General features: G+C 37.1%; 2 protein-coding genes across 7 annotated transcripts in view; one reads left to right on the top strand and one right to left on the bottom strand.

Annotated features, from left to right (window-relative positions):
* Positions 1-1,425, top strand: part of lnx1 (ligand of numb-protein X 1) — a 56,283-nt gene extending 54,858 nt beyond the window's left edge. For all 4 annotated transcript variants that reach the window (XM_067416946.1, XM_067416945.1, XM_067416948.1 and 1 more), the window contains one exon: positions 30-1,425. In XM_067416946.1, coding sequence (XP_067273047.1) covers positions 30-165 — 136 coding nt within the window. In that variant the 3' untranslated portion in view covers positions 166-1,425. The remainder of the gene's footprint in view (positions 1-29) is intronic.
* A 650-nt stretch (positions 1,426-2,075) lies between these two features.
* fip1l1a (FIP1 like 1a (S. cerevisiae)) overlaps positions 2,076-14,193 on the bottom strand; it is a 40,493-nt gene continuing 28,375 nt past the window's right edge. For 2 of the 3 annotated variants that reach the window (XM_067418463.1, XM_067418464.1), the window contains exons 13-16: positions 12,456-12,517; positions 10,061-10,265; positions 3,688-3,849; positions 2,076-3,041 (exon numbers count right to left, since the gene is read on the bottom strand). In XM_067418463.1, coding sequence (XP_067274564.1) covers positions 2,894-3,041; positions 3,688-3,849; positions 10,061-10,265; positions 12,456-12,517 — 577 coding nt within the window. In that variant the 3' untranslated portion in view covers positions 2,076-2,893. The remainder of the gene's footprint in view (positions 3,042-3,687; positions 3,850-10,060; positions 10,266-12,455; positions 12,518-14,193) is intronic. The other variant, XM_067418465.1, reaches the window with a different exon arrangement.

The raw sequence follows: 14,193 nt of genomic DNA, 5'->3' as shown, positions 1-14,193 counted from the left end.
TTCATCCCTCTTTATTTTTTTCTAATTAGCTGTGGGGACATCCTGCTGGAGGTGAACGGCAAGACTACCTGGGGAATGACACACACGGCTCTAGTCCGCCTACTCAAGGAGCTGAGGGGTCGGATCACTCTCACCATTGTTTCTTGGCCTGGCAGCCTGCTATAGGACTACTCAGCATGGGGGAGGGGCTTATCACACTGACCCTGCACTGGGGGTGGAGCTTACAGTAAAGACCTAATGACAACAAAAACGGTGGATTTTAAAATCCAAGACTTCCTTATAAGGTGGGGCTTATGACACGGACTGCCCCTCCCGGAGCAGGAAATGACACTTGGACCTCATCCGGGTATTAGGAGCTAGGACTCTAAACATGAAGGCATAATGCCAACGGCATAACTCCGCCCCACCAGGAAGCACGTTTGTCAGACTCCAAAACCAGGAGGCGCTTTCACAATTGCCCCTTTGTCGATCGGCACGGCATAAATATGACATTTGTGCATGAGAGGAGCATCGTGTCGGTTATAGATAGAAGGCGGAGCTCTTAATCTGTACTAAAGGACTTGTGAGGGTCTAAAAACAAATTCAGGATGGTGCGAGGAGCACGTCTGTCAATAAATGACTCGGGAATAGATGTATAAACGTTACGGGCACTGTGCTCTATGTAGTCAGATTGTGTGACTCTAATGTTGTTCGTAGAGGACGTTCAAGATGCTGCACATGAGAGGGGTTTCCTTCGGATGAGAGGGGAAAGGCATACTGGGATCGGTAGGGTTTGGGCGGGGGACACACGTTGCCAATTCCATTAGTTTTACATGTTAGAAAATGCATCGAAGTGGACGCACATTCTTTACTATAAACGTCGATGTCTGAAAAGTTGATAACGAAACAGATTCAAGCACTTGTACTTTGACTAATATTACTTTTGGTTTATTTCTCTCTCTGTTTCTATGGCTTTCAGATATCGGCTTCATTTCTTTCGTTCTGACAGTGGTTTGTTCTCTCCATCTGCTGGCGTGGAGACACATTTGCCAAGTAGTTCTTTCTATGTTGGTACATTTCAGATGCTGTCACATATGAAAATAAACTATAGTGAGTAATAAAAAAGAATAGCAACTGAAAAAAAGAAAAGCAATGTTAATAGTCTATTTTAAAAATGGATGATAACTTATAATGCTTATGATAATGTGAGATTTTGGCGGCCTTGCTGACTTTTTTTGTTTACTTTGGAGGAGAGAGGCGGGAGAGAGCGGTGTGTGAAAGGCTCACTGTGTGAGTGTATGTTTGAGTGTGTGTGTGTGTGTGTGTGTAGGTGTCATTGTGGGGTAAGATGTGTGTGCTCTGGCATCTCGTGCTTTGGCTTGTGCAGTATATTGTATCTGTTGGTACCTTTGGTTCAATGATCAATAAAGTCATTCTACAAAGAGACTTGTGTTACTGTGAGAGTTTTTAGTATGTGTATGTGTATGTGTGTGTGTGTGTGTGTGTGTGTGCGTTTAAAAAAAACGTTTAAAAAGATTTAAAACGTTTGACGGTTCTTTAAAAAATAGGCTTATGTTCACCAAGGATGCATTGATTTGATCAGAGATACAGTAAAAACAGTAATATTGTGAAATAATATTACAATTAAAAATACTTGTTTTCTATTTGTCAAATTGCTGAATGTTCAGCAGTCTTTAGTGTGTCTCATGATCCTTCAGAAAACCTTTTACGGTAATATGCCGATTTGCTGCTCAAGACACATTTCTTACAATTATCAATGTCAGTTGTGCTACCCAATAATTTTGTGGATGCCACGAGACATATCTTTTAGGATTCTTTGATGAATAGAAAGTTTAAAAGAACTGCATTTTTTTGGAAAAAAAAAATATTTTGTTGTATTATACGTCTTTATTGTCACTTATGATCAATTAAATGCATTCTTTCTGAAGAGTATTATTAAAGCTACACTGTGTGATATTTTCCCCCATCTAGCGGTGTAAAGGTATATGACCATCCAGTGAATAATAGTTTCTGTTCCTCTCAATTCTGATTTAGTTTTAACTCCTACGGTGGCCAATTTAGTCCAAGATTAACATGGGAATCCCCCTCTTCACATTCGACACGGTGCCATCGAGTGTTAAAACGCGAAAGGCGAAGCTTGAATTTACGGGTATGTCCCTCTTTGGCTAATGTACTTTCAAGATGGAGGGGCAACATGGCGACCGGCATTCGAACCCCTCACCCGTATGTATTTTCAATGGCATATTATAAACTTATGAGAATACTTTATTACTTGAAAGAAGTAAATATACATTAATGAGCACGTATATTTTTGAAAGAACTAAGTGTTTTTAGCTAAGTATAAACTAAAAAAGTTACACAGTGTGGCTTTAAGCATTAAACAAATTATTATAAAGCATGAAAATCAAAACAAAAATTCTTACTGACAGTAAACTTTTGAACGGTAGTGTAAATGTGAATGTGCTGACTGACCTTGACTTAAGGTCAGTACATCAGCTGGATTTCTCCACGCTAAAATCATGGTTCACACACGTTTACATTTCTTGATCATGTTTATGCTTTTCAACAAAATTAACATTTGGCACAACAAAAATACCATTGTGTATTATGAAAATAATAGGAAGTCATTTTAAATAATGAACAAATACATTTAAATAAAAATATTGTGTATCCTTTGGACCACTTTTAAGTTTTTTATAAATGACATTTTCAAGAAATTAAATGTTAAATTGCTAAAACTGTAACATAAATGGGCTTATCAAGCGTTTGGCATATGATTAATCAAAATCTATTCACAGCTGGTCAATCAGGCTTTGACTGGTGACGAAACTAATGATCTTTCACTAAAGACCTCCTATTGGTCCACAAACGGGCTCACCAGCTGGCTAGGCAGTTATTCTGTGGCCTCCGACTGGTTCTCCTGGTCCGCACCGCGCTCCTCGCTGGGCTCAAGGCTTCCTCGGTTGTGTCTGGAGCGTTTGTGCCTGTGTCTCCTGTGGCTATCTGCGTCATCACTATCATGACGCCTCCTACTATTGCCACTAATGAGAGAGAGAGAGTAGAGTAGAAGAAGGTCACATGATCTATATATATAATGGTTATATAAGATGGTTTGCCCCCTCTAATGAAGATCACCTTTGTAGGCCAGCGTGTGTGTGTTTGTATGTTATTCTGCATGATGTGTCTGATGTGGGGCTGTATTTGCATGTGAACATCTAATACATGTATTTAATTTGTTGTTCTGTGTGTATTTTTTACATAAGGGTAATTGTTTGACCCCCCCAGGCTTCGAATTCACCTTGTATGATAGTATATTATAGTAGTATATTATGTGTGTTGCCAGTGTGAGAAATTAAACTTTTTTAATTAAAGGGCTAGTTCACCCAAAAATGAATGCAGTGGATACAGATGACAGCCGGGTCACTATAGTGTCAGCCGAGGAATTAAACACACAACTAGATATGATTATAATAGAATGTCATGAAATATTATATATATATATATATATATATATATATATATGTGTGTGTGTGTGTGTATCATATGTCTGATAACAGATAAAAAACGGAGTTCACTGCAAGAGACCTTTTCTGCCCTCACATCTGAAACATCTGGGGGAAACATGTCACCCTTGGCGTATATATTGTGTCTTTTACTGTCCTGCACCATGGTGAGTTTGTGGGTTACCTGCGTGAGGATCTGTGTTGTTCATTCCTGTCTCTGTGTCTTCTTTCTCGATGTCTGTCCCTCGCTCCTTCTCTTCCCGATCCTTCTCTTCCCGAGCTTTCCCTGTACCTCTCGCTCCCGTGATGACTGTGATCCCTGTGTCGAGATACACGCTCCTCCTCGCTGCACACAAATATTCAAGCACACTCATTAGTCATGAGGGAAAATAACAGCACATCACATCTGTTCGAAAACTCAGAAAAGGTCCCTAGATAGCTGCCAATTAACTGTCAAGGAACCTCATAAGTGACAATTTGGATGAGGGTTACATAAAACGTAGCCTATTTAGTTTCAAATTTATGTTTAAATAGTAGCCTATAGTATTATTTTTTTGATTTCATCTATGTTCATTATGAAAATTGAACAGCATGAGGCTGCATAATAATATGCACAATATGTTGAGAGAAATGGATTAGACATGATTTTGACCACTTCTTTAAGTTTTGTTTTGTAGAAAGTCTTTCTTTAAAGTGAATTTCTTTTTTATATTTGTATTTTTATCAATGTTTCATCAACCAATTGCCTGTATATTTAACAAATAAGAAGCAAACCAAGAATGTTAGGAATTAATTGAAGTGTGCAACAAACCCACTTGATGGTTTCCGCGGCCTTTGAGTAAGGCTTAACGCTTCCGTTTTTAATACATTTCTTGATTACTTAATTACAGGTCTATAGATAGTTATTATATTTGTGGCTTTAAAGCAATAGGCTATGCTATGTTGTATAAAGTGGTATAAATAAACGTGACTTAACAGGAGTGCTGAATCACAGAGCTGTTGCAGATGTATAAACCTTGATATGATGAGATCAGACACTCTCTTTAAAATGTCATATTTGTTATGTGCTTTTTTGTAATGTAGGAGCCTTGTGTGCAGCGCTGTCATACGCCATGTGCGCAAGAAAGCCTGTGTTCGAGACTTCGAGTTCATGAATTACGTCATTAGCGATTTGATTAAAGAAGTTATTCAACCCCTAATGTTAACAGGGTCACTGTCACGCAAACACCGCATCTCGCTGAAATGGCTCAACTTGCAGCCATTATGATGTCTCCTAATAATGAAAGCCTCTAAGTGCACATTTACACAGACAAAGAGAGAAACAGAGAGAAGAGACAAACTCAATAACCTGATCCTCCATCAGTAATCAGCAGTCAGCTAAAACCTCTGGCCCTCAGGTGCTGTGCTATAGATTAGTCCTGGAAACACTAATTAAATGACAGGGAACAAAAGAGTTTGTGGTGCCAGTGGTCAGTGTGAGGCACTTGTGGTGTGTGTCTGTGTGTGTGTGTGTGTGTGTGTGTGTGTGTGTGTGTGTGTGTGTGTGTGTGTGTGTGTGCGGGCATGTTTTTGTGACATATGAGGACACAAATGTGTATAATGACATGGGTATGACACAGATATTACAAGGAGAGGGTGAAATATGAGGGTGAAATATGTCCCCACTTTTCCAAAGGCTTATAAATCATACAGGATGAGTGTTTTTAGAAAGTAAAAATGCAGAATGTTTCTTGTGATGTGTAGGTTTAGGGGTAGGGGTAGTGTAGGGGGATAGAAATTACGGTTTGTACAGTATAAAAACCATTACGCCTATGGAATGTCCCTATATGTCACAAAATCAAACGTGTGTGTGTGTGTGTGTGTGTGTGTGTGTGTGTGTGTGTGTGTGATTGCTCCAGAAAGCCAAATGTTTTTTTTTGTCACTTAAAGGCACAGTTCACACAAAAATGACAATTCTGCTTCTACTACTGAAATGAATTGTATTTTCAGATATTTAAAAAAATGTATTAAAACATAAATGTGTTAATATGAGCCTGTAGCATAGAACTGAATAAAGAATAATATATTGATATTGAATATTTATTTAATTCAAAGTATCATAACGCAATTATACAAAGAGAGCTAGTTTAAAATAAGAAATAGATAAGCATTTTCGGTTTGGTTTATGACCAAGTGCATCCAGAAATTTTTCCTCTTTGAATTTCTTTTCTCTTTTGAAAGTTTTGAAAATCTCTTTTGAAAGTTTCCTCTGTGAATTTCTCATTGTTAATCAAATTATCTCTGGTTTGTTAGCCATCACTGCTGAAAGCGCAACATTAATCTGTGTTGGTGTTTTGCATGCTGTCACAAATTCTTCTTCATGCTATTAAAACAGATTAGAACAATATACATGCCTTCTGGCACTTATAAATGTATAAAGGCACAATGAGTAAGACATGATGTGGGTGTCTGTGTGTGTGTGTGTGTGTGTGTGTGTGTAGGTGTCGAGCCAGCTGGACTGAAGACAGGCCAGTCCTCTCTAAGCCACAGGAATGAGATCATATCTAGGGGACAAGTGCTCACCAAATGTCCAACCAGTTGCTAAGAGCATTACCAGCCAGATTAAAAGAGAGTGAGCGAGAGAAAGGGGAAAGTGAAAAAAGAAAGAAAAAGTTTGTGTGGGAGATTGTCTGTGTGCTGACTTTGCTTTTGAGTTCGGCCCTGTTTACACCTGTTAACATTCAGATCTGATCCGAGTGATCAGGCAAGACAAAGGAATTATGCTCAAAAGGTACCAGTTTGATATAGCGTGTAATATGAAAAAACAAATCACTGGATGTGCCCAGTTCTGCCAGGTCTTTGACTTCTTAATTAATTTGAGCTATTAAGATGAGCTCAAGGATGTCCTTTTTAACTTTCTAGTCATCAGAGTATCCTGACTCACAAATTTAGCAGCACAACTGTTTTCAACATTGATAATAATAATAAAAAAAAGTTTGCAAATCATCATATTAGATTGATTTCTGAAAGATCATGTGAGTGAAGACTGGAGGAATGATGCTGAAACTTTAGCTCCCCCCCCCCCCCCCAAAAAAAAAAAAATTCAAAATCTATATTTCACAATATTACTGTGTTCATTGTATTTTTGATCAAATAAAATAAGCCTTTGTGAACATAAAATACTTTAGTAACATTTTCTATGAAGAACATGCTTATAAATAATTATAGCCCCATTTATACATATAAGTATTACTATTTGATAAAATATTTATGAACATGCATTAAGTCCTATACTGCATTATAAAAACAGTTACAGTTGTGCACACTCATAATCCACACCGATTTATAAATGATAAAATATAAAATAGTTCCTGACACATTGTTTGTTGTACCAAATAGTTATACATCTTAAAATATATATCTCTAACTATAACATACTGCATTTTTATAATGCAGTATAGGTCTTAAGTCTTTATAAATATATTTATAAAATAATAATATTCACTTATACGTATAAATGGGCCTCTAATTCATTATAAGCATGGTCTTCATAGAGAATATTAAAAACCAACCCAAAATTATTGAATGGAAGTATATTTTTAGATGGATAGTAATTCTTATTACAAAGTCGTATGCATACATTCGATCTTATGGTCGTTTTAATTTGCCACAAATGTGATTCCAAGCATAGTTATTTGTGTTGAATACATGTATTAAACTAAATACAATTAAAAATAACTTTATATAATCTACATTCATTCATTTACTTTTATTCAAATTCAATTTAAATTTAAATGGCTTCAAACTGTACATCACACATAAGTAAAGATGTCCTGTCAAGTCTATATGCAATTTCTTTTCAATTGTAAAAGTTTAAAGTCACTATTGTCCAGGACACAACATGAACGAGTGTTTACACTGAAATGAAAGAGTCAACTTAAGGGACGGGACCAAAACATGTTTTGGACCCTATTGACACCAGTATTTACAGCTCATGATCGAACCCCTCGAAATGGATATTAAATAAACAGGATCTTATCAAGTGATGGATGTAAAGTTCTCTCAGCATGTGCTAAAGCGAGAGAGGTTGTGCTTGGTGAACAGAGTGTTGTCGCTCACTCAGCATGTGGCCGACAGAGATCGATTGTGCCATTTCTGAGTGGATGTTGTGTAAAACAGTGATGGAGCAGACGGAGATTTGTCAGTGGATATATGAGAGAGAGAGAGAGAGAGAGAGAGAGAGAGAGAGAGAGAGAGAGAGAGAGAGAGAGAGAGAGAGAATCTGAGAGCTGAATGAATGTGTGTTAGTCAGTAGGTTCTCCGCTCTCTCCGAGAAACGACACAGGCGTTAAGCCGCTAACATACCCTCAAAGCCTTGGCATGGTCAGCTGCGTGTGACAACTTCAGTCCTAGTTTACGTGGTGCCAGGCCAAAAATGTGTGTGTGTGTGTGTGTGTGTGTGCGTGTATATGTGTCCTCGCACAGGCCCAGCAGTGAGTCAGAGGACTCGTGTTGAGATTTGGCAGTCATTTTATGTAGCACGTTGTCATACTTTTTGATTAAAAAGCAACCTTAAAGGGACACGCCACTGTTTTCAGAAATAGGGCTTATTCAACTTCATTCCTACATTTAGATATGTTGGCAAATGCATTTTTGTCTCAGTGCATGCATTCTTTTAGTTTGGCAGGGTCGCCGCTAGCTTAGCATAATGAATGGAATCATATGTTGCCAGTTAGCATGTCCCAAGTAAGTGATAAAAAATAATAATAATAATACACACCCACCTAATTACTTCTTGTGGCCTGCGTATTCACAACGAGTACAAATAGCGATGCAGATTAAGACTAGATTAATTAAGGCAATTTCCTAGGCAGATATTGACTTGGGACAATATTATGGGAAAGCACAGACGAAGTACTGCTACTTGGGCGCAGAGATATCACGCAACACATTGCGATCGCTCAACAGCCAGAGGACGTGAGGATGAGAGCCGTGTTATCTGCACCCAAGTAGCAGTGCTTCGCCTGTGCTTCCCCATAATATAGTCCCAAGTCAATATCTGCTAGGAAATCGCCTAGTCTTTATCTGCAACGCTATTTGTACTCGTTGTGAATACGTAGGCCACAAGAAGTAAATAGGTGAGGGTTTTTTTGGATCACTTTTACTTGGGACATTCAAGCTGGCAACATGGGTTTACATTCATTATGCTAAGCAAAGCTAGCGGCGACCCTGCCAAACTAAAACAATGCATGCACTGAGACAAAAATGCATGTGCCCACATATCTAAATGTAGAAAAGAAGCTGAATAAGCCGTATTTCTGAAAACGGTGGAGTGTCCCTTTAAGGCACAAGAGAGGATATACCCATCCATATATTGAGGGTCATTTATGTTCTTTCTGTAGGTCTTGATAACACACTTTAAAAAGCTGATATTTTGAGCAGGGGGTGGGGGTATCACTGACATAAGGTTAAGAAGAGTGCAGTTTTTATGTGTGAGCATGAAAGCTGAAAGTGAGAGAAAGAAGAGAGAGCATGTTGCCTGACAGAGCGGTGTGCTTTCCAGCTGTTCTACTGGCCTGTTTTAATCTCAGCTCTTTCCTCATGTGACCTCAAACTGAATATACTGCCACCACAGCACAGACACAGTGCAGAATGTTTGTGAGGTCAAAGAGAACAAAATATGGATCACCAACAAAAAAAAAACTACAATTTTTTTAACATTTCTTTCATCTGCGGAGCACATAAGCTAGTTCTGAAGAATATGTTGGTTGCTTTGTTCCAAGAAATGACAATGAATGGGTATGCTTAAAAGCTTAAAAAGGATGCAAAGCACCATAAAAGTATCATAAAAATGGTCCATATAACCATTTCACACCTTAAACAATATAATATATCTTGGTAAGAGTTAAAGGGTTACTTCAGCGATTAGCACATAGCTTTGTATCAGCTTTGTATTTTCTTTCTTTCATCCACACTGCAAAACCTCTGCAAGAAAAGCTTGTATCTTTAGTAGATAGATAGATAGACAGACAGACAGACAGACAGACAGACAGACAGACAGACAGACAGACAGACAGACAGACAGACAGACAGACAGACAGACAGACAGACAGACAGACAGACAGACAGACAGATCTGTTAAGTCTCATCTTCCTGTCATCTTTCCCACAGCCACAGTTTTTATTCACTGTATTTTTTTCACTTCTTTTTCCACACATTATTATTTCATGCTGTCTGTGAATGTAGATTAGACCCAGCTAGATCTGTACCAACTGATCCATGGCTGGAACTTTTATTCGCTTAATTAAAGCATACACTCTGAAATGTTGACAAAATGAAACTAATATCTACAGTCTTTCTCTTCTGGGAGAACGAACCAAAAATATTGATGACTCATCCTGCACTGTTTTTGTCCAATCAAATGCTCTCTAAAATGAGTATGACCCTCCCCCAAATGACCCCACCTCCTCTGACAAGCAAGTCTCAATTCTTCTGTTCCAATAAGAAATGCAATGACAGATGAAATTTCACGGAACTTAAACACAGCTCCAATTAGATATCCATTTAACCTAATTTACCTTCTGTGGTCTTGGGAGGAGGGACTGTGTTCTCGATCTGTTTCTCTGTATCGCTCTCTCTCCCGCTCTCGCTCCGTCTTGTGCCCTCTTTCTCTGGTTTTCTCTCTCACCCTTTCTTTGTTATGACGGTTGTAGTTTTCCCACGCCTTGCCACTGTCTATTACACCTGGCCAGGGCGCCATGCCCACTACAGGCGAGTACACACCTGGAAAAAAGAACATGACAAGAAATCAATAGATACTGATTTGTATCCGCTTCTTAAATAATTTCAAGTGTTGATTGAATAATAATAACATTAAAAACAATAATAAATCAAATGGATAACATTATTAATTGATCATGTTAATATTTGATAGTTATTGTTAAACTATAATAACAACAACAACTACTAAGCCTATAATAATAATAATATTATTAATACTAAAGTGTGACATTAATATAATTGAATTAGTATAATATAATTATTATAATATAGCATAATATAATAAATATACTATAGAATAACATAATAAAATATAATATGGGCTGTCAAACGACTGATCACCATCAAATCGCACCCAAAATTGTATACAAAATACACCAAAAAAAGTTTGTGTTTACATAATATATATGTGTTGTGTATAATTATTATGTACATTTATACATGTATATATTTATGAAACATTTGCATATATACATACACACACAAACATGCAATCGCTTAATCGCATCCAAAATAAAAGTTTGCGTTTGCATAATATATGTGTGTAATGTGTATAATTATTATGCATAAATACACACACATGCATGTATATATTTAAGGAAAATATGTTACATTTACATATAAAATATTTATATATGAGATAAATTATATAAATATATATGCATAATATACATGCAAATATTTCTTAAATATATACAATGAGTGTGTATTTATATATACATAATAATTACACACAGTACACACACATGTATTATGCAAACGCAAACTTTTATTTTGTATGCGATTAATCATGATTAATTATTTGACAGCACTAAATACTATAATTGATATAATATAATTCAATGTAATATATAATATTTAAGTAGTGACATTAAACATGAGATCTGGAATAACCATAAGACCATAATGACCATCATTTAACAATAAATCGCAAAATCTAGCTGTCCTAAAGGTACAACAGTTTCATGCAGCACATTTCTGCTACATATTTAAACAACACATTTGAGACAGATGGCAGAATAACAGCTTGCTATATAACAAGCAAAGCCTTTGCTTTCTCTCTTTCACACACACACACACACACACACACACACACACACACACACACACACACACACACACACACACACACACACACACACACACACACACACACACACACACACACACACACACACACACACACACACACACACACATACAACAATCACTGAAAGCCCACAGTGACAATAACGCTGTTGGTCTCTTGAGTATGCACAAATCATTACAACACACAGAGGTTAACAAGGCCACAGCAGATTTTCTGACATGCTCATTTTTGTATGTGTGTGTATGTCCTTGTTAACCTCTGCCTGCAATAATGATGTGTGCTGGACTGCAGTGGAAATGCTTGCAGTGCACTTCTATGCTCAGTGGCTGGAAACGTGTGTGTGTGTGTGTGTGTGTGTGTGTGTGTGTGTGTGTGTGTGTGTGTGCGTGTGGTGATGACGAGAGGGCGTTGAGTATGTTAACGCTTTGTATGCAGTTCTACTCTCTGTTGTCGCCCCTTCTCCCCCCTCCCCAAGCGCCCTCATGTAGAAAAAAGCTCTGTGACGTTTGCGGCTCTTGGTGTGCGGTTGTGTTTGTGTGAGCATAAACTCTTCTTTTCGCTTTTTCGATTGTCAAGGGTGTTTGATGCTCCAATTAAGATGCAGGTTCCAAATGAAATATTTTCCCACTATTCGCTACAAGACTTTGGAAAATCCACAAGGAAATGTTCCTCAAACACAGACTTAAAACACATACACAAAATCATTAAAAGGTCTCCTTTCCCAGACTCTCTCTCTCTCTCTCTCTCTCACACACACACACACACACACACACACACACACACACACACACACACACACACACACACACACACACACACACACACACACACACACACACACACACACACACACACACACACTTCGGGAGCCAATGAAAACTCACAATGTTCCATCAGCAAGTATATTTCATTTCCCATAAATGTCAAATTTATTGTCAGGGCCTGACCTCTAAATCGCATTACTATATAAAAATGATTATTAGGTGAGAACTGGCATAGAACCAAAAGGTGATAAAGTTCATTAGAACAGTCATTCAACAAAATATACTCATTACACATTGAAGGTATAGTGCATATCTTTCATAAACTTTAAATATTCATACCTGAAGGAAAGGGGTAAGGTGGAGCGGAGCGTCGATCATAGCCTCCTGCCAAACGTCCACTACTGTGAAGAGAAAGTGTAAAATGTTAGTGAAAAAAGTTTGGCTAATTTGTTTTATTTCAAATATATTCACTTTTGGTTAAAATAAGTTTTTGGAAAAAAGTATTTCCTGCTCACCAAGGCTGCATTTATTTCATTAAAAAAAAAAAGGTATATTATGTAATATTGAAATGAAAAATAAAGTTTCTATTTGAATATATTTTAAAATGTAATTTATTTCTGTGATTCAAAGCAGAAATTTCAGCATCATTACTCCAGTTTTCAGTGTCACATGATCCGACAGAAATCATTCTAATGTGCGGCTTTTGTGTTCAAGAAACATTTATTATCATAATCATTGTGTAAAATATTTTTTTTAGGATTCTTTGATGAATGGAAAGTTCAAAAGAACAGTAACTGAAATGAAAAGTTTTGCAAAATTGTACTACCGTTTAAAAGTTTGGGGTCGGTAAAAATGTATTTCTAATTTTTTTCTGGGAAAGAACTTAAATAAATGAATACATTTATTCAGCAGACAAAAGTAACAGTATTGACATTTATAATGTAGCAAAAGCTTTATATTTGATAAATGCTGTTCTTTTGAACTTTATATTCATCAAAGAATCCTGAAAAAAATAAAAATACACAATTTTTCAATATACACAACGTTGATCATAAATATTTACTGGAGTAATGATGCTCCAAATTCAAGTTTGTATCACAGAAATAAATTACATTTTAAAATATATTCAAATAGAAAACAGTTATATTAAACTGTAAAAATATTTCACAATATTACTGTTTTTGCTCTATTTTGGATCAAATAAATGAAGCTTTGGTGAGCACAAGAGACTTCTTTTAAAAACATTAAAAAATCTGTACTGAAGCCCTGAACGGCCATGAATAATATCATTTTTTCTGTCTTGTTATCTCATGATCTCGAGAGAAAAAAAAAAATTATCTCAAGATCACGAGGTAAGACAGAAAAAATAATATGGCCGTTCAGGGCTTCTGTATACCGTACAAAAACTTTTGGTTTGTAGTGTATATATTTTTCTTAAAACCATATGGATGCACACACACATTCTTTTGAATCTTTCTCTTTCAGGAAAAAGCAGTTCTGTAACAAGCAATATGATTGAGTTTGCCAAAGTACCCTTTTGAGAATAAAAGTGTAAAAAGGAGTGTAAAAAAACTACACCATTTCATTTGCTCTTATAGCACCTAGAGCAGGCGAGACCCTATTGCTTTTTAACTAACAACAAAGAGAAAGGAATAAATAGAGCATACCAACAAAATAGGAAAAAAGTAAGAGAATAAAGGGGTAGACAGAACTTCTCGATGATCAAAAGACTTTCCTCTGTTTCAGAGCTCAATTTCCTCATTGTTTGATGTTACTGGCATTTTCTCAAAGTGCAGCATGCGCCCGGTAACGTGCCAGCAGTGTGTGACTGTGTGTGTGAGCAGATCCAGCTCAGGCAAACAAGCCATTGCCATAAACCCTGGCTGCCCGCCCTGCTTCCGGAGTAGAAGTTAAGTGTGTGTGTGTGTGAGAGAGAAATCGCATCCAACAGGACTCCTTGTGGTCAGGTGTTGGTTAAGAGTGCACAGGTTCTATTAATATATCTGGAAAAGATGCTGCTGTTCTGCTTTCTCTTTCTCCCTTCCTGTATCCCACTTCCTCTGTTCTCTCGCTTTTC

The sequence above is a fragment of the Pseudorasbora parva genome, chromosome 15 (assembly GCF_024679245.1).
Source record: "Pseudorasbora parva isolate DD20220531a chromosome 15, ASM2467924v1, whole genome shotgun sequence".
Lineage (NCBI taxonomy): Eukaryota > Metazoa > Chordata > Actinopteri > Cypriniformes > Gobionidae > Pseudorasbora > Pseudorasbora parva.
This window is presented reverse-complemented; position numbering and strand designations above follow the sequence as displayed.